We start from the raw sequence: 19,798 nt of genomic DNA, 5'->3' as shown, positions 1-19,798 counted from the left end.
ATTTTTAGTGACTTTAGTTTTTATTTTTTATTTTTTATTTTTATTTTTAAGTAACTAATACGAGAGATTACTTCAAACAAGAACTTGGTAGTCGACACGGAACAAGAATAGGTAGGGTACATGATGTCTTTTAAAACACGACACATTAATTGGTTTTATATATATATATATATATAGTTGTATTTTCTTAAAAAATAATATATATTAAAAAAAAGAAAGAAAGATAAAAGTAGGTACCCACGTTTCAAGTACGATACCAATTCTTTTCTTACAAAAAGCATAAGTGAGGTAACGGTGGCTTCCTCGTGAGTGGACAAATCATAAACTCCAAAAAGGAAAGAAACCACATCGGCTCCTCCATTTTTCACGCGCGTTCCTCCTCTCTCTCTCTCTCTGACACGGAAGAAAAAGGTTCCAAGTGTTAGGGGGTCTCTCCATCTCTCTCTCCTGTGCCTGTGTCTTTTCTTAGAGTTATAGAGGGAGAGGGAGAGGGAGAGGGGGCTGTCATACTTTACTATCACTCTCTGCGTATATTTTTTGAAATACATAGAAAAGTGGAAGAGATTGACTGATCAGGATCAAAGACTTTGGAAAATAGCTTCTGGGTTTTGTTGAAAATTCTTTAGCTTGTGTTTGAGTGAGTGAATTTGCATCATCAAGATGTTTGGGTGTGAGTGTTTGTGCTGGGAAACTGAGCCCGAGTTCGATTCACCTGAGCCTGAGCCTTTCTCTCTGCCTGCACCTCTCCCAGACTGGCCAGAAGGTATGCCTCTCTATACCAAGTTTAGTTAATTTTTCGTGACTCCCAAGACTTTCTTTTTGGAAAATGATTTGTGGGGTTTGTTCTTTTGTGATGAATGAGTGATTTGTTTTGGGAGTAGCTTGGATGCCAAGCTGGGATATTGGGTTTGATTATTTTCCCGATTTACTTGTACTTTTTTTTTTTTTTCCTTCTTTTCTGTTGAGTTATGATGATTATGATCATGATAAATTTGATTGTGAGTTAATTTCCGTGGTTGTTTATGCTTTTAGAAATATTTTTATGGGTCTCTGGTGTTGATTGTAGGAATATTCTCTTTCTCTCTCTCTCGTTTTGGTGGTTGTGAGGTACCTGCCCTGTCTGCAGATTATACTGATATTATGGTTCACGGATCTAGTGCCTTCAGATTATTATTATTTTTTTAAAAAAAAACCTTAGTAAAATATATGAATATTACATAAATCAACTTCAGTTAAAACTGATTTTTATATTTCAGTAACATTATTATTTTATTAATAAAATTGGCCATTTTCAAAAAAAAAAAAAAAAAGCTTAAAAACTGTTTTTCTTTTTTGTAACATTATTCATGCCATCACTATATCTCTGCTCAGGTTTTACTTCATTAATATTAGTGCTTTCTGTGTAAATTACTCCATTAAACCACAATATGGTATGCCATTTAGTCCATTGGTTTTACTTATAAATGCTGCTCTTTATATAATTTTTCATTTATAAATGCTAATGCAGTTTTGTCTTGTTGCATTAGCTGATAAACCTTGTTCAACACATTAATGAATTTGGTCAAAATTTTGATATGTAGAGAATCTTGGCTGCCTTGAAAGTTGAATTCTTGTCTATGTAGCACATTCCCATCCGCTTATTTTTATTATTATTATTTTTTTTAAAAAAAAGAGAAAAACATAAAACAAAAAGACAAAGAGAATGTTACTTGAGAATGCTGAGTAGCATTTTTCTTACTCAATAATTATTTCTCATTTTAACATTGTCGTATTAAATTCTTGGAATTTCCTTGTGTTTTTTGTGCTTTCTGTCAAGAAACTTTGATAGATTTCTATGAGCTGAAGTACGTTGACCTCATCAAAGACTGCCATGGAACTCCTTAATGCTGTAGTCCATGTTTGATGGATATTTTAGAAAAATTTTGCTCCATCAATGCTGCACCCTTATGCCTGCTTTAAGTTTTTATTATAAAATGTTTTTTTTTCTTCTTCACATTCTGATTCATGATATGGACACCATCTTTTCAATTGCACTTCATATTTGCATGCGTCATCCGATGTATCTCTGAAATGGCTGGGGTGAATCTGATATGAAGAAAAATAAAAACAAACAGGAGACCACAAATCTCTTGATTATTCACCATCTTTTTCCCTTCTTTTTTGAAAAAATCTCAAGTTTTTATGGAGGCATTGGTCTTTTGTTGGGTAAATCCAAGTCAGTTAGTATATTGAGAGTAGATATCTTGTGTAATGATACAGGATCAAGTATCTTATTTGCCACAATGTATAAAGTATTACTTCAATTATATTATTGTTCACTTGAAGTTAACTTTTCACTGTTCCCTGCAAAAGTATCATGTTTGTATCAACTCTCTGTTCTAAATTGTGTAGTGTCAACTACTCAGGCCAAGGTTTTGCTACTGGAAGAATAAGCTTAGGTGAAATAGAAGTTCTCAAAATCACAGAGTTTGAGAGCATTTGGAACTGCAATCTGTTGCATGGAAAAACAAAAGGTCTCACATTCTACAAACCTGTGGGGATCCCAGATGGCTTTTTCTGCCTTGGTTACTATTGCCAGCCCAATGACCAGCCATTGAGAGGGCATGTTCTTGTGGCTTGTATTGCCGCTTCTCCTGAGAAGGAAGTTGGTTCTATCCATGAGCCACTATTAGACTTGCCAGCTCTAAGAAAGCCCCTTAACTACACACTAATCTGGAGTGGAGAAACACAGCACAATGGTTGTGGTTACTTTTGGTTTCCAAACCCTCCAGTGGGTTATAAAGCGATGGGGTTTGTGGTTAGTGACAGGCCAGAGCAGCCCAAACTTGAAGAAGTTAGATGCGTCCGAGCGGATCTCACAGAAAGTTGTGAAACATGTGATATTTTACTTGCCACAGATTCAAAGTCTTCCAAGTACCCATTTCAGGTTTGGAACACAAGACCCTGTGAAAGGGGCGTGTTGTGTAGAGGTGTTTCTGTTGGGACATTCTACTGCACCACCTACTTGGATCCTGAAGAAAATCTGGACATCGCATGCTTGAAGAATCTTGATATAACTCTACATGCTATGCCAAATCTGAACCAGATTCATGCACTAATTAAGCACTATGGGCCAACCGTTTTCTTCCATCCTGACGAGGTTTATTTGCCTTCATCAGTGCAATGGTTTTTCAAGAATGGGGCACTTCTATACCAAGATGGCAATCAGAAGGGTGAACCCATTGATTACAGGGGCTCGAACTTGCCTAGTGGAGGGAAAAACGATGGTGCATTTTGGATAGATTTGCCAAATGATGATGAAGCTAGAGGCAATCTCAAGAACGGAAACTTAGAGAGCGCAGAGCTCTATGTTCATGTAAAACCAGCCATGGGAGGAACTTTTACGGATATAATGATGTGGGTTTTTTGCCCTTTCAATGGACCTGCCACCCTTAAAGTTGGGTTAATGAGCATTGCTATGAGCAAGATAGGGGAACATGTCGGTGACTGGGAGCACTTCACCCTCCGTGTGAGCAACTTCACTGGAGAACTTTGGAGTATGTTCTTCTCGCAGCATAGCGGCGGTGAATGGGTGGATCCTTTTAACTTGGAGTTCATTGAAGGGAATAAGCCTACTGTATATTCGTCAAAAAACGGTCATGCTAGCTTCCCACATCCAGGGACATACCTTCAGGGGTCATCGAAGCTGGGAATAGGAGTGAGAAATGATGCTGCCAGAAGCAAATTTATTGTTGATTCTAGCACCAAGTATCAGATTATTGCAGCTGGGTATCTTGGTGATGGAATAATTCAGGAACCATGCTGGTTGGAATATATGAGAGAATGGGGTCCAACTATTGTGTATGATTCGCGGTCAGAACTCGACAAGTTAATTGATCTTCTTCCACTATTTGTTAGGTTTTCAGTGGAGAATATATTTGAGTTGTTCCCAACAGAGCTTTATGGTGAAGAAGGGCCAACTGGACCAAAGGAGAAGGATAATTGGGCAGGAGACGAAATATGCTAGCTTTTCCATTCAAAAGCCATTTTCTTCCCCACTTCAGATGTGTATGAAGGGATTGGATTAGTTACTGCAGTCACCAGCTTGCTGCCAAATCAGTGCCGCACAAAGCTTGGAGCAAGAGGGATGTGTGGTGGTAGATATATTAGTGTAAAATATGACATGTCATTCTTGTTGGTTCATCCATTTGTGGAGGTGCAGTGAACAAATGCTTTCAGTGCTTGCAGGGATCGAAGAGGATAACACTGCAAAATTCCTGATGATATAGTTTATTTATGAAGCTTTTTTTAGCTTTGATTGATGGGTTGTGGCTGAAAACTCTGTTGTTACAAGATTGCCAGATTACATGAAGGAATGGTAACTTGGAAAGCTTCCTGAGTTTTCAGCCAGAATGCTGCTTGAACAGTGGATTGCCTGCTTGTAAAATTATTGAAAAAATTAGTATTGTATTTGGTCGGCCAGAGCTATCAAGTGTTGTGATGTTGAGTTTATTATTCTTGTTTATTGTTTGATAACAAGATTATCCTATTGTATTGAATAAGTAAACTCTCATACTAATCTTATATAACTATAATGATGCAACAGTAAAAATTAATTTTTGAATCAATGGGGGCTTATAACAAGAAAAAATCAACGGTTGATTTTACTACTACATCATCATAATTGTATAGCGGTCGTATGATTAGGGGGTATCTTCTTTGAAATGCTTTAATCTGTCATCAATTGTCATAGTGGGTCCTCATTACCTTTTCTAAGTTGGTATATTCTATAGGTACCAAAAATACAAGAAGGCTTTGCCCATGCTCCAAAACACATTGGACATGCACACCTAAAGCGGTGGTTAGGTATGAGTAAGGCTACATCTTCGTTTCATTTTCATCCCATTAGGTTCATGTAACAATGCTCATCATTTCTTAATTTTTATTTTATTTTATATTTTAACAAGGGGCCAAATAAATGGAAGTAGAATGGGTTCGTAAAATGTAGCATTACTCTTTGCATATTCATCTTACACACATATCTAACTTAAATTCTTACTAGTGATTAAATCCATCAATCGGTTATGGACCATGTTTAATGAAGTGGAGGTCACTAGTTCGAATCCCCTCGTCCCCTTATTTTGTGTGGACATGTCAAAAAAAAAAAAAAAAAAATCCCACTCTTTATCTCAAATTAATATATGGGTAAGTTAGATAAGATGAGATATAAAACTATTGAATTTCTGATCCAATTAGTTTTCTTAATTAATTATTTAAATTTCCTAGGGTTAGACTTGTATTAAATCAATCTCTAAGGTAAAAATGCTTCAGTATCAAATTGATCTACCAAAGTGCAATTTTATCCTCAAATAATATATATATATATTTTTAAGAAATAACAAAACAAAAAGAGAGAAGTTGTTCAACCACCCAAAAATAATCCTACCACCCCCAACCAGTGGCTTGAGGGAGAAGGCAACCACCCCCAAACTGGTTTAAGGGTTGCTAAATCACAACCAAGGCCTTAGAGGGTGGCTCAACCAACCCCAACCATCTTCTCAAAACACCTTTGAGAGTGACTGAACCACTTACAGCGCACTTGAGAGTGATTGGCTAACCATCTCCTCATAATAACTCCTTCAGAAAAATTGACAAAATTTGTACAAAATGATCAATTTCATATGAGAGCATACCATGAGGATCTTTAAAATACTTATCATACGGAACAGTTTGATACAAGTGCAAATCCTATAATAACTTAGCCTTAATTATTCAATAAACCAAAATCACTTGACGAAGCAGGGTGAATTAACTCTTGCAAATACTAGAATCGGGGCATGTTATCAATTAAAGCAGTGTTTCCCCTGCATGCCCATCATGCAGCACGTGCACAACGGGGCTTATGTGGAAGAGCAAGTCAAGACACCTGCAGCAAGAAGAAACAAATTTGCTACTTTGTATAGTCATCACTCATCAGAAAAAGATTTTTATTAAACTTTTTTTAAAAGAAAAAAGAAAGAAAGAAAGAAAGAGAAAGAGAAAAGATAAGATGTTTACAGTACGTAAATTACAACATCAAATGCCACAAACGGGACACTTAACTTCTTCATAAACTACTAATTTCATTAGAGAATTTATTATACAGTTCAAATTTACAACGGCCAAATTCCCACCAGAAAAATAACACCCCAACCGTTTCAAAAGTAAAAACCCTTGCTCCTCAACCTAAAAAAATAAGGAATACATAACCAAACAAAAGGGAAAAACCTCTGAATATTAATAAAGGCAGGAATTTAGGGGCTACACCTACAAAAAAGATGTCACTATTGTGTTCAAAAAGGGCATTGAACTCGTAGCTTTTGCCATTTATAATCACAATTAATTACATCATATCAACCACATATGAACAAAATGGAGGGAATGCTCTTCACCTTGCTACTCTGCCGTCCCGATTAAGGTCCTCCCAGCTTATCTCCTGGGCACATTCCCCACAAACCGTACTGCAACCAACTTTGGTGCCCTGGCTTCTAAGAGTTAGCAAGTGGGAAAGGTTAGTGCATTTCCGCTGTACCATACGATTCCTCATCTGGGATTGTGAGAGGCTGCTGGTCTCATCAGGTGCAGGAGGGGGCATGCTTGACACTGCCGCCTTTTGCTCGCATGCAGATTCATTTACGGGAACTCGCTGCACTTCCTCCCATTCCATTGTTCTCTGATATACTTCCCAAGCCATGTCTTGCTCTTCTTTTGATAGCTTTTCTTCCTCATTCTCTTGCAAAAGGGTCTCATGTTCATGGTAATTGGAAATCCATCTGGAATCAAGGGAATGCATTGGGACAATCTATCAAATGCTTGAAAATTCTTTCGAGATGCTGAATACTAATAAGAATACATAAGAAGGCTAGTGAAGCCAACAATATTGAGTAGTAACTCCAGTTTAACTTCAGATGGTTTGGCTTGAACTCTGCCCATGTCATATTTCATTGTCATATCTTTTTGCATAGCCAGTTTCAAGCCTCGACGAAGGATGAGGACTATGGTATCCGATTGGTTATGGAAGAGCTTGCTTAATATATTATGGATGATGTGTCTTGGTCATGTTATTTGTGGATTAATTGTATTGATCTATGAAACTGGAGTAAGGGTTAGATATAAGTTTGTACGCTGGAGAGACCTTTGAAATCTAACAGATTTATGTCAAGCAGGATAAAGACTGAGCATAGGAATGCAAACTTATTAAAATGAGTAAAATGAAGAGATTGGTAAAATTAGATGGTCCAAAGATACCAACATGGTTATATTATACAGAGATTGTGGAGAACATTTCTCATATAATATAGGGGCAGGATAGATGAAGCAGAGCGGTTCATCTGAGATACCATATCAGATCACACGATTCAAAATGTTAATTAACAAAAAGAGAATTTAATAGATTTAAGGTAAGATCAGTAAGCTTTGGTTCAAAATGTTGGTTAATAAGAAACAAGATGTCTATAAAATAAGGGTAGTAGACATGAGAATGGTCAGGTGGGATGTATGGAACCACTAAGGAAGATAGGACAAGGAACGGAATCAATCCTGAGAAGGTAGGATGACACCAATTCAGGATAAAATGAGGAAGAGTCAAACTACCCTTACCCCCCTCAAACTTACACCTAAGTTACAATGTCCCCGAAACTTTAAAAGGTTGCAATTGAACCCCAAATCTACCTAACGTTTTAATTTAACCCTTCATCTATTAGAATTTTCCGTTAAATCTAATGGAAAATGGGTAAAATACCCCTATCATTTTTGTGAAAATACAATGCCCTTAGATTTTTAAAAACTTCCTTGGCCATGGTTCTCCTAGAGTTTTTTTTTTTTTTATTTTTTATTTTTTTTAAATAATGTAATTGCAGTGGCATTATTGTCATCTTTTAAAATTTCCATCGGATTTAACAGAGGGGGCTAAGTGAAAGGGCTAGGTAGTTTGGTGGGTTGCAACTTTATAAATTTTGAGAGAGACATTGCGATTTGGGTGTAAGTTTGAGGAGGTAAGTGTAGGAAACCCTCTCAGATAATTTGAACTAGTACAAATGCACTAGTACTAAAAAGTATTGCAAAGAATTCTATGAAATAAGTCTAGCAGAGACAAGGAACTTGTGAAACAGAGGTCTACAGATGCACCAATACAAAAATCTAAATTATATTAAGGGGAAATACACTTCCCACCCCCAAGGACCAAACTACCAACCCCTCTGGCACTTAGAACACCCACCTTTAAAATGTGACACTTACCCCTCTCTAACTACCACTCCATTAAAAATCAACTATCCGTGAGTATTTGGCGTTAAAATGGATGAAAAATTCCTCAACTGCCCTACACATGACATTTTTTGCCTTTTCCCAAAATGCCCTTAAAAATTATATACATATATATATAAAACTGAAGGGGTGGCCTAACCACCCACAGCCTATAGGGTGGCTCTCATGGATGAGTGGTGGTTTGGCGACCCCATCAGTTTATTTTTTTATTTTTTTTTTCTTTACAATTTTTTTATTTTTTTTTTATTTTTATTTTTTAATTTTAATTTAAAAAAAAAACATTTTAAGGACATTTTGGGAAGTTAAAGTAAAAAAGAGTCACGTGCGATGCAAATGAGAAATTTTCCTTCCATTTTAACACCAAATGCTAATGGAGGGTGTGATTTGTAACAAGGTGGCAGTTGAAAGAGAGCAAGTGTCACATTTGAGAGTTTGATGGTTTAGATGCCATAGGAGTGGTAGTTTTGGGGTCATTATCAAAAAAAAAAAAAAAGTGGTAGTTTGGGGGTCGTTATCAGAAAAATGAGTGGTAGTTTGGGGGTGGTAAATGTATTTTCCCCATCATCATCATCATCATATATATATATATATATATATATATATATATATATATATAAAATAGCCGAAACCTCCTTAAAAGTGCCTTAAAATTGCGACATGTGGCATGAACCTATTTTTTTAGTGAGTGAACCGGCCCTTCAACTAAAATTGAACCGGACCTTTAATATATATTAATATTAAAAACCCATACATAGAATCAAGACTTGTACGTATTAATACCTTACTTACTTAAAAAAAAAAAAGAAAAAAAAAAATCTTATAAAAAACAGAAAAACAGAAGAAAAAAATACCTTACTTAAAAAACTATAAATAGAATCCCATATATTGAAAAAAAAAAACCAATATATACGATTTAAAAAAAAAAAAAAAAAGAATAAAGAAACCATAACCATTTGTAGTATATATATATATATATATATATAGAATCAAGAGCTATACATATAGAAAAAACCATATATGAGATGCTTTTTAAAACAAAAAAAGAAAAAATCATTTATGTGATAATTGTTGTGGTTCAATTCTTACCAAAGTGGTGGATTTGGTGCTTGGAAAGGCATACTATTTTCGATCTAATATATATATATATATTTTTTTTTTGAGTAGGTTTTAAATTTAAATTTTTTTCTACTCAATCTCTTATTTTCTTATTTATTGTTTTTCATATCATATATTATCTCTCTCTAAAACTCTCCATACACCCTGCAAATACTACAAATTCACATAATCCAACGATAATTATCTATGAATTTCATTAGAAAGAAAGAAAGTATGCAAAAAGAAAGTTATTTTTTATTATATGAGCAATTTTCATTTTTCGTTTGTTTTGTCTTTATTTCTTATGGTTTTGTTCTTCTGTTTCCAATTTTTTGTTCTAATTTACATATATTATATTTTACATCACTCTAACAGTAGTTTCTTTTACGTCTATATGCAAATTAAGGTGGTTGAAAGAAAAATGTGTTTAAATTTTGAAATTAAATTATAATGATTTACTCAAATATTTTTTGGATTCTTTTGCTTTTGAAAGCAAAATAAGACACAAATTTATTTGATTATTGTTCAAAAAAGGAATAGAAACACTTTCAAAATACCAAAGAAATAATCAAGCATTGAATATGACGTAAAATGATTTATTTGATTGCATTAAATATTGAGCGAAAGATTTTGTATTATTTTGTATCAATAAAAAAACAAAAGATTTGTTATTTTGCTCTATATTATTTTTTAAATGTTCAGAATTATATGAGTTTTATTTGTATTGAAATATAATAGGTATCACACAAATATCATCACAAATTTTTCTAATTTTCTATTAATGCTTTAATAATCAGAATTCAGATTTTCCTCTTGCTATTTTTTTTTTCTATATACTTCTTTTCATTATAAAATACACATATGGGAACAAATATTTTAACATGTTTAAATTTTTATGGATTAAAATAAAATTAAGTGTCTTATGATAATTTTTTTTTTTTTTTTGGTGATTTATAATTTCATGTAATGTTTTGTGTAACTTTGTGTCACTATGTTGAGTAATGTGCTGGTGTACAACTTTAAATGTTTTTTTATTTATAGATGTGAGATATATTTTTATACGTCTTTTTAATCTATAATAAAAAGTACGATGATGATGCGTTTAAATTTTAAAATTTAATTATAATGGAGAATCTTGCGCATAGCGCAGGTTATGAGCTAGTTATATTAATATGAAAAAAGGGGAAATGACAAAAAGAATAGTAGAGATAATATGGTAGAGTTTACTAAAAATGACCAACATTATTAGAAAGATAACTGGGGATATGACCCAAAATACAGCCGAGTGGCACAAAAGGGTCCTTATCTGATCCCAATTAGTTGAGATTATGATTTACTTGGGTTGAGATGGTTTGGCATTAGCAACAAAGAAACAGTTACAGCATTGGAGACTGTTTTATGAATGAAGGCATTGCAACCAAAAAGGGAAAGATAAATATGAGGATCACAGCAGTGAAGAAAGACATTAAGCCCTACAAAAAAATGGCCCAGCCAATTTAGGTGTGTTGAGATGTACACTATTATTAGGTGTAGTCATACTATCATAACTATCACATTCTGACTGGACCAAACAGAGAACACTAATTAAACCAAGTTCAGGTCTATAATCGAATCATTTAAGGCACACCAAAAATACCAAAGAAAGAACCTTCCAAACTGGGTGTGTTCCATGCACCTGATTGGCTCAGAAAGCCAGTCAAGTTATTCCAGGTATTCTCTCATTTTATTTTAAAATCATTGAGGCAGTACAGAGATAAATCTCAATCTGAGTATGCTGAACTACAGAGAGATCATTCTTCACATATATCAGCTTCTGCTATGGACGACGTGACTCACACATATTTGCATGCATATACTTTACCCAAAAAAACAAGTAAAGGAATACCATATGCAAATAAGTAGATAAACAATCTAAGATTTTATACTTCTCATGATTACTAACAGATAAGAGTAATATATTAATACATAAAAGAAAATATTCATTATCTACTATTTGAAATGGTCAGTATCCCCACTGTTTTAACCAAGTCCAATTGATTGTTTATACTGAACTAAATGAACAACTCGTCGGGGCAATATGGCTAACTATATAAATAGCTTTTGTAGTCCAGAGAGCAAAATGCTGAAATTAAACACATTAATGTAGTGCAGTATATAGATTTCCAACACACTATGCACTTGTTTACATTCACCAAAATGTGTTTGGTACATAAAGTGTGAGAATATAATTATATGATTAGAATTTACTCTTTCCTATCACCTTAAACTTAGGATACGTAGTGATTTAATATAGTATTGGAACCCCACAAACCTCCCTTTCCACAACCCTCTTGTGAATCAACCAAGAAACCCATCTCAGAAATCATAAACCTTCTCCAAGTAAGACAACAAGACAGATGCAAAGTGGGTCTTCTTTGTTCTTTCTGATGCTAAAGATTTATATACAAGCAAAGAAAAATCTAAGACGAACCTATCCACATTTCCTGCACAAAATCTTACCCCAAACAATTTAGATATCGAAGGGAACGGGCAGATACTGAAAGGGAGAGAGAAAAGAGAAGAAAAAAAAAATTATTTTCCCCTTTTTTCTCTCCTCGGCTTTGGGTTTTGGTATGATAAGGGAGGGAAGGAGGGCGGTGTAACAATGATGGGTGTCTGCCAAAGCAAATCAGCAAATCAGATGGGTGGACGAAGCACAATGCTAGTCATGGAGGGTTGAAGGAAGAGAAGCAAACCTTCCGTTTCGTCCATGGTAAAGGTGCAAGGAAAGAGGGGTGAGAGAAATGTTTAAAAAAACAAGAGAAAGGAAAGCGGAAAAAAAAAAAAAAATTATGCATTGAGCTACAGTTCAAGCCACGTGGCATGATACTGTAGTTCAATGGGTTTTGCATTTTGGGTTTACATATGCTGATGGATGCATTTTTTGGCCTTTTCATTAGCCATTTTAGCTAAAAAGGGGAAATGGCTAAGTTATTAGGAGTGCTCTAAGTTTGAACTCTAACCCTATAATTAATTTCCAATTTCAATTAAATCTTTCACGAGTTGAGCCTTATTTGTTGAGGGAAAGTTTGAACTCATGCATGTAACGACCTAGGAAAAAGCATTAGCCATATCTGCGCTATCGACCCAAAAAGACTAGAATTCCTTATAAAGCCCAGTTTCACTTAATAACTAGGCAATGCAGGACTTAATACTCATGAATATTTTATAAATTACCCACTCTATGTGGGCTACTCTTCATCTTCCCAATATAGGACCGGGCCGTTATAAAACCCTGACGATCTCGTCAGGGCCACGTCATGCAGTGCTCTAGTACCACATGGCCTGATGTTATTAGGTTGCTCTAATACTACTTGTAACGACTCAAGAAAAAACACTCGCCACATTTACGCTATCACTCTAAAATGACTAGTTAATTTGGAGCTTCCCTAGAGTTTCTTATAAAGCTCAATTTCATCTAATAACTAGGCAATGTAAGACTCAGCACTCATGACTATCTTTATAAATCACCCACTCTATATGGGCTACTTTTCATCTTCCCAATATAGGACTAGAATGTTTCAATGCATGAGAGGAAGTGCGGGGATTTTAATAAAATAATTAAGTTTACCATTTTCTATCAGCTTAAACTTTAAGGATAAGTAGTTAGCAGAAAGAAAGTCAAAATTCACCAAGAAATAAAGAAAAGAAAACCAAAAGCCAAAGGCATCACATACAAAGAGCAGCGATATAGCAAAAATTATGCAATCATGACATATTAAATTACTTTTACAGAGATTGCTGTGATTTGGTCTATCCTGCACATTGTTACCAAGCAACAACTACATATCTAAATGAGTCACAAGTTTCTTTCCAACATTCTATGGCTTGAGGCAACATCATCAGAAAATAGAGATATAGAAAATAACGAGGAACCAGGACAAGTCATTGAATAGATTTATATCAATAAAGCTTAAAGAGTTGAGAGAATCTACCTAGGATAATGCTTTGCAAGTAAACTTTCCATTATATTGTCAGAAGAGCAGCTTCCATGAGAAAGAGGCATTGTCTGCGTAAGAGAATTTCCAACTTGGCCAGACATATTATCGTTCCTTGTATGTCCATTCTCTTTACCCAGCTCGGTCAAACTGTCCAGGTTCTCATCATCACCAAATTCAAAGAGATGCATCTCCTCTTCTTTAGAAATAGTCCTACCTACCTGTTGTCTATCTACCACCCTTGCAGCCATGCCCTCCTTTGTCACCTATTAAAACCATTCATTTCATTAAAGATCCACTGATTCTGAAACCATTAAGTGCATTTAGATGTCTACTACCTGACGCTTATAAATCTTTTCTTCCATAGTTCCATGGGCCATCAGTCGGTAAGCAAACACAGGCTTTGTTTGGCCATACCTGAATATATGGGAAACATTTTGATGAGCAACAAAAAATTTATTCTTAAACATAAAAGTTGCAAAACTTGCTACTACTCGTCAAACAAGAACTTTGATTTGACTGCAAAAATGGTTTGATTGTAATGATTTGGGGTACTCAAGGGCTCCCTCGTGGAATACACATGGTGATCTTTCATTACGAGATTTTGAAAGTACCACAGCTCTAACTATGAAAGCACAAGCATTTGTGTTGGGAGTTTAAGAATTTGACAATATGGCACTTCAGTTTAGGTAATTTTTTGGTAGGATTATTATTTCGATCTCTCTTTCTAGTGAGTCTGGTGTGTTGTATTTGCCTGTGGAAGCAGTCCTTTTCAAGGGTGAACCACATGATCCTTGTATAATCATTGGTGTTGTACATTCTGTTTATCTACTTTACTTAATTTTAACAACCCAATCTATTTCTAATACTTCAGTGGTTCCAACACGGATGATAACAGTAAGTTTGTTATAAGTACAATGAAAACATGAGTCAAAACCCCACCTCCAAGCCCGATATATAGCCTGTAGATCATATGTTGGATTCCAAGAACCATCAACTATAACTACACGATTAGCAGCATGAAGATTAATCCCCAAAGATCCAGCTCTTGTTGAAATCAGAGTGCACTTCACCCTCTTATTTGTGGGCTCATTAAACCTCTCAACCAGCTTTTGCCTCTCAGAGCTCTCAGTTCTTCCATCTAGTCTGTACAGAGATCAAACAAATGAGCAACCGCATAAATAAATTTACATACACTGGGCATCTCGCATCCATAACAACATCATTTTATCATTATCACCTATAAAGTGATAAGTCAGAATCAGAATGAGCAGCTGGTGAGGAAAAGTGATCGACTTAATAAGCAGCAATTTCCTTTGCTAAAAATTACAAACCAAAATGTGCTCAGGCATGTATGTTTGATACACAAATATGGCAGGGTGGCACCACATAAAGTTTGACAGGGCCTAAACCATTTTCACATTCGATGGTGAGATATTTAACAGATTAAAATCATTCGAATAAATCTACAAATCATATAGATGATTAGCTTCCAAGTTTTAAAACAGTGATGTAAAATAATTTTTATTGTTATTCATATTTGAGTGGTGATTAATGTTATATGGATGTGCCAACAGAGAATGTTAATTTCTAGATAAAAAGAAGCATTTAATTTATGATTTTTTTTTTTTTAAACATTCATTTGCTATTGTTATAACAACCACACTAACTGCATTAGTCATGTTTGCCCTTCCACGAGTCAAGGAAATACACAAATTCAAGAGGCTTCTCGGATAAACATGTCCGTTAAACCAAAACTGTTTAGGGAGATATGTACCCACCTATACCAGTCTTTTCCCTTCTTCCAAAACTTCCCTCTTTTGACACTTCGAGGTAATCTTGAAAGATACAGTTCAATTAGATCGAGGGTCGGTATGCTCTGGCTAAAAACCAATACCTTATCCCCCACATCAGAAGACATGGTTAGGATGTCAACCAGCAAAACCATCTTGCCACTGTAATCAAGCTCTTTAAAATTTTTTTCATGAAGAAGATCATTCCACCAATCCTGGAAAAAGATAAATATCAAGCACAAAACTTAACGCAAGGAGCAGAAAATCATAACAATGTTCTTTTGATAAGTAATCATAACAATGTTAATATGAAAAAGTATAAGGGCAAAGGAAACTGTACAATGGGATGATGCTAAAGGAGGCACCATCCAGCATACCTCTTCCTAATAAAAAGTACCCTCACAAAAAGATTCATCAGAAAGTTTATCAATGAAAACCTTAGAAGCAAGGACAAAGAGTAAACAATGACTAATAAGTCAAGCAGCAGATTTTGATGCCACTTTTGTAGAAGACCCATCCTTGTCTTTTTTGATATGTTTTGTTATTATATGTTATGTTCTTATGTTTTCCCTTTGAGCTGATATATAGGGTATTTTGTTCTGTTTCACCACTCAATATATAGGTTTCACACTTTAAAAAACAGTAATGGTAATCAATGGGTTTCCAAATAGAAAAATTATTTTCAATATCTACACTTCGGGCACATTTGATATTCCAAATCAAATAGATAGGAATGTGAATTGTATTACTAGAACTCAGTGTTACTGGGAATAATAATCATAATATAGCTAGTTGCAACTATGCAATAAAATTCAGAATTAGCATATTGTTTTGTAGGATTCATATTCAATTTTTAACAGTTATTTTATTATTCTTTTAATTTAATAAATTTTTTTAACAAGTAATTCAATCACATTAGAAAAGACAGAGGGGCGCAACCCTGGTATACATAAAGTATACAAAATAAAACTCTTATGAGAGAGAAAAAGAAGAACAAAAGTCCAAAAAATCAGAAAAACTAGAAAAATGCATTCTTTTATAGACTGCTATCCATGCACAAAGGGATTTAAACATAACGTTCTTTAGCTCTACCACCGAAATCTCACAATCTTTAAAGTTCCTTGCATTCTGCTATTTCCAAATACATCACATTAAGCATAAAGGTGTCATCCTTTGAACTTCCAAAATGTTATGGCTTTCCAATTGACCTCTCCAACTAGCCAACAACTCTATTAGCCCTTTTAGGCATGACCCATTCAACACCAAAAAGACAGAAAAGTGAACCCCATAATTCTCATCACTTCACAGTGAAGAAAAAACTGATCAATCGATTCCCCACTCCTCTTACACTTACAACGCCAATCAACTACTATAACATTCCTCTTCCCAAGTTGTCCAAAGTCAAGATTTTTCCAAATGCTGTCCACACAAAGAATGTCTCTTACAAAGGAGCCTCAACTCTCCAAATACTTTTCCAAGGACATGGGTAATCAACAGGAATGGACAACACATGGTAAAATGACTTGGCTTCAAACTTCTGCCTTTACGTTTGGATCCAACATATTTTATCCTCCATTGCCGCAATATGACAAAATACAAAAGCTCAAAGAAAGAAGAGACCAAATCCACCTCCCAATCATGCCTTGGTCTGGTAAAAGATATGTTCCACTGAATATTTTCATTAAGGAACTGCATATGATCCGCCACCCACGTGTCTTTACAATGCACAATACTAAACAAATTTGAAAAAAGATGTCTTCAGTGGTTGTTTGCCACATGACAAACCATGTCAAAACTTGATCTTAGACCAATCTCCCACTCCATATCTAACAAAACTCGAGAAAACTCCCCACCCCCTTGTATATTTCTACACTCCAACTCCATCTACCTCCTTGAAATACCAACCTCTGCTCATGCCATCAAATTCAGTTTCCACCACAAATATCCACAAAGCCTCCCTCTTCGTAGCATAACACCATAACACTATTTTTCTAGGAGAGCCTGGATAAACCCAACCAAATTTCTTACCATCAAACTATTGGATGACATCGAATTAACAAACCTTCGACCAATTGACTAAATGAAACTAAACTCATCACTAATTCTACCCGATAAAAAGTTCCTCTTAAGTTTTTCAATCCGATTAGCCACAACTACCAGAATGAGGGAAAATTGACCAATAATAAGTAGGCAAATTGGAAAGAATTTTTTTTATCAAAGTCAACCTACCTCCCTTAGACAGATAAAGCCTCTTCCAACCAGCCAAATGATGTTCCATTTTTTCTACAAAGCCATTCAAAATAAATGTAGCCTTACATGAAGCTCCTGAAGGAAGACAAATACTTCATCAGCAAAAATGCCACTCTACAACCAAGAATACAAATCAAACCTTCTACATCACCCACATCTCCAACAGCGGGAACTAGCTCTAATTTAGCCAAAATTATCTTCAACCCCAAAACCGCTTCAAAACATGAGTAGACATCTCTGATGATGAAGTTGATCACAATTTGCTCACAAAAAATCAATGTATCATCCACAAACAATAGATGAGATACTAGAAGCTTATCATTATCCTCGACCCCACCAAAAAACCTGATAAAAGCCTCTTATCCATTGTGGCAAACATCATCCTACTCAGCCTCCATAACAACCACAAACAATAGAGGAAGTAAACGATGTATCCCTGTCTTAATTCACAAGAACCGTTAATAAGAATAGAGGAATGCACCATAGAAATACAATGCGCTATCCAAGCTCTCCATTTCCCCCGAAGCACAACTCTTCAAAAAAATATAGCAAAAACTCCAAATTTACATCACGATAGGCCTTCTCCAAACCAATTAACACAACACACCAAGTTCCCCTGATCTAATTCAACTATCCAGAATTTGTCTTCCCCTCATAAATACATTATGAAAACTAGAAATAATCTTCTCCAACATTAAAAAATATCAATCTATATCTTATAAACAATTAAGTAATAGCTATGACTATCTAAATAAAAACTTTTTATTACAAAATCATATTAATCAATGTAGTATATAATTGTGTGATTAAATATTAATAAGTATTGAATATGATACAATCTGCAATACAATATTTAAATCACATGTGCAATAATAACAAATCTTTTATTCTTACTTCAATCTCGCCTCTATTTAAATTTTTGTTATTCCTCAAAATTTATTTATATTAATTAATAGAATATATAAAAAAAATTCTATTTCAAGAATATAAGCCATTGACGGGGGTTAGAAATAACTATTCTCACCTCCTATGTGGGGAATACATACTGCCCAAATCACAAAAATAGCTCTTCTCAGTGGGATAACTAGTACACAGGAATAACCAATTAAGTTTCTATTCAGCATACCAAGCATATTCACAAATACTTGCAGTCTTTCTTTTCTTTTCTTTTTTTTTTTTTTTTTTTTTTTTTAAGAAAAAATATTTAAAAACACATTCACTTTTGTATATCTCGTAACTAAAATTTTAAAATTACCAATGAACTAGTGATTGCTTGCAATGAAGGAAATTTTTGAAAACACCATTGCATACATCAATGGCACAATTTCTTCAAATTCTCACCTCTTGAAAAAGGCTGTCACCATTCTTCCCCTGCAGATAATCATTTGTACCCTTTGGCTTCTCTGTTTAAAATGAAACATGATAGTTAGTAACATATTCACTAATATAATTGAAGCTCAAAGAAGAAATTGGTAGAAAACAAAAAGAAAAAGGAATTCCATTCATTCCAAACACAATGTAAACCAAATATCACAGAACAGACTGCCAAATTTTCAATGCCAACTTGTAATAGTTGCAGCAGAAGCATTGATATCTTTGACACATCTTTGACACGCAAATGTCTATTGGCTAATCTTTACTAAGAACAGCCATTACCAGGCGATAATGATGTTTCTTTGAAAGGTCATTTAGAAATTATTCAATGGATTTCAACATAAAGCACAATCACAACCAAGAAGACAATCTCACCAAAATTGTGGAAATATGGATGATACCAAACTAACTGTCCTATTTAATGTGTAAGCAAGGGAAATCCCAACACCGAAAATTCAAGGTTGGCCTAGCATGATTTTATATCCATTTTGATAGTGAAAAAAACTCACACTGATGACAAGAGAATCAGTCCAATAATGCCGGACAAATTAAATAAAATGCCAAGACAAGCTGCCTTTCATTTGTCGAATAACCCCATAGCCTATAGGAAGATTTCTTAACCTTCTCATGGAAACCAAGTATACAATATAACACAGAAATACACAAATTGGATACCCTAGAATAGATATTTACAATGAAAATGAAAGAAAGGGACACACTCACACACATATCTGCCTTTTACTCGTTACCGGATCTTCATACTATTTCATTTAATTTATTTTTTATAGAAAAAGCCCAAGTTCTATATAGCTCTGTAGAAACTTTTTCCAGTTGTTCACCTCATAGATTATAAACATCGGGTGCAAGTAGCAGTGTCCATTTAAAGGTTGACCATGCAGGCTACATCTCACAAATTGAAAAAAGTTAATATTCAGGATACAACTGAAGCCTAACGGACATCAGCTGGAAGCACGTCTAGGTATTTCAAAGCCACAATTACTTCTTTTTTTGATAAGTAAAAAAGAT

At 34.6% G+C, this 19,798-nt stretch overlaps 2 protein-coding genes across 5 annotated transcripts in view; one reads left to right on the top strand and one right to left on the bottom strand.

Annotated features, from left to right (window-relative positions):
* Positions 1-305: 305 nt before the first annotated feature.
* Positions 306-4,491, top strand: LOC132171063 (hypothetical protein At1g04090). The gene is made up of 2 exons (XM_059582273.2): positions 306-763; positions 2,406-4,491. The coding sequence occupies exons 1-2, from the start codon at positions 661-663 to the stop codon at positions 4,004-4,006; spliced, it is 1,704 nt and encodes a 567-aa protein (XP_059438256.2). The 5' UTR covers positions 306-660; the 3' UTR covers positions 4,007-4,491.
* A 1,135-nt stretch (positions 4,492-5,626) lies between these two features.
* Positions 5,627-19,798, bottom strand: part of ATRX (P-loop containing nucleoside triphosphate hydrolases superfamily protein) — a 47,995-nt gene continuing 33,823 nt past the window's right edge. For 2 of the 4 annotated variants that reach the window (XM_059579676.2, XM_059579678.2), the window contains exons 21-27: positions 18,740-18,801; positions 15,137-15,363; positions 14,298-14,501; positions 13,694-13,772; positions 13,353-13,621; positions 6,411-6,791; positions 5,628-5,905 (exon numbers count right to left, since the gene is read on the bottom strand). In XM_059579676.2, the coding sequence (XP_059435659.1) occupies positions 5,827-5,905; positions 6,411-6,791; positions 13,353-13,621; positions 13,694-13,772; positions 14,298-14,501; positions 15,137-15,363; positions 18,740-18,801 (1,301 nt within the window). In that variant the 3' untranslated portion in view covers positions 5,628-5,826. Of the gene's footprint in view, positions 5,906-6,037; positions 6,792-13,352; positions 13,622-13,693; positions 13,773-14,297; positions 14,502-15,136; positions 15,364-18,739; positions 18,802-19,798 lie in introns of those variants that run through there. The other 2 variants (XM_059579677.2, XM_059579679.2) reach the window with 2 other exon arrangements.

The sequence above is a fragment of the Corylus avellana genome, chromosome 1 (assembly GCF_965113065.1).
Source record: "Corylus avellana chromosome 1, dhCorAvel1.hap1.2, whole genome shotgun sequence".
Classification (NCBI taxonomy): Eukaryota; Viridiplantae; Streptophyta; class Magnoliopsida; order Fagales; family Betulaceae; genus Corylus; species Corylus avellana.
This window is presented reverse-complemented; position numbering and strand designations above follow the sequence as displayed.

Coding starts and splice junctions, on each gene's coding strand:
- LOC132171063 (XM_059582273.2), top strand. CDS start 661: ATGTTTGGGTGTGAGTGTTTGTGCTGGGAAACTGAGCCCGAGTTCGAT. Junction 764..2,405: donor TCTCCCAGACTGGCCAGAAG/GTATGCCTCTCT, acceptor TCAACTACTCAG/GCCAAGGTTTTGCTACTGGA.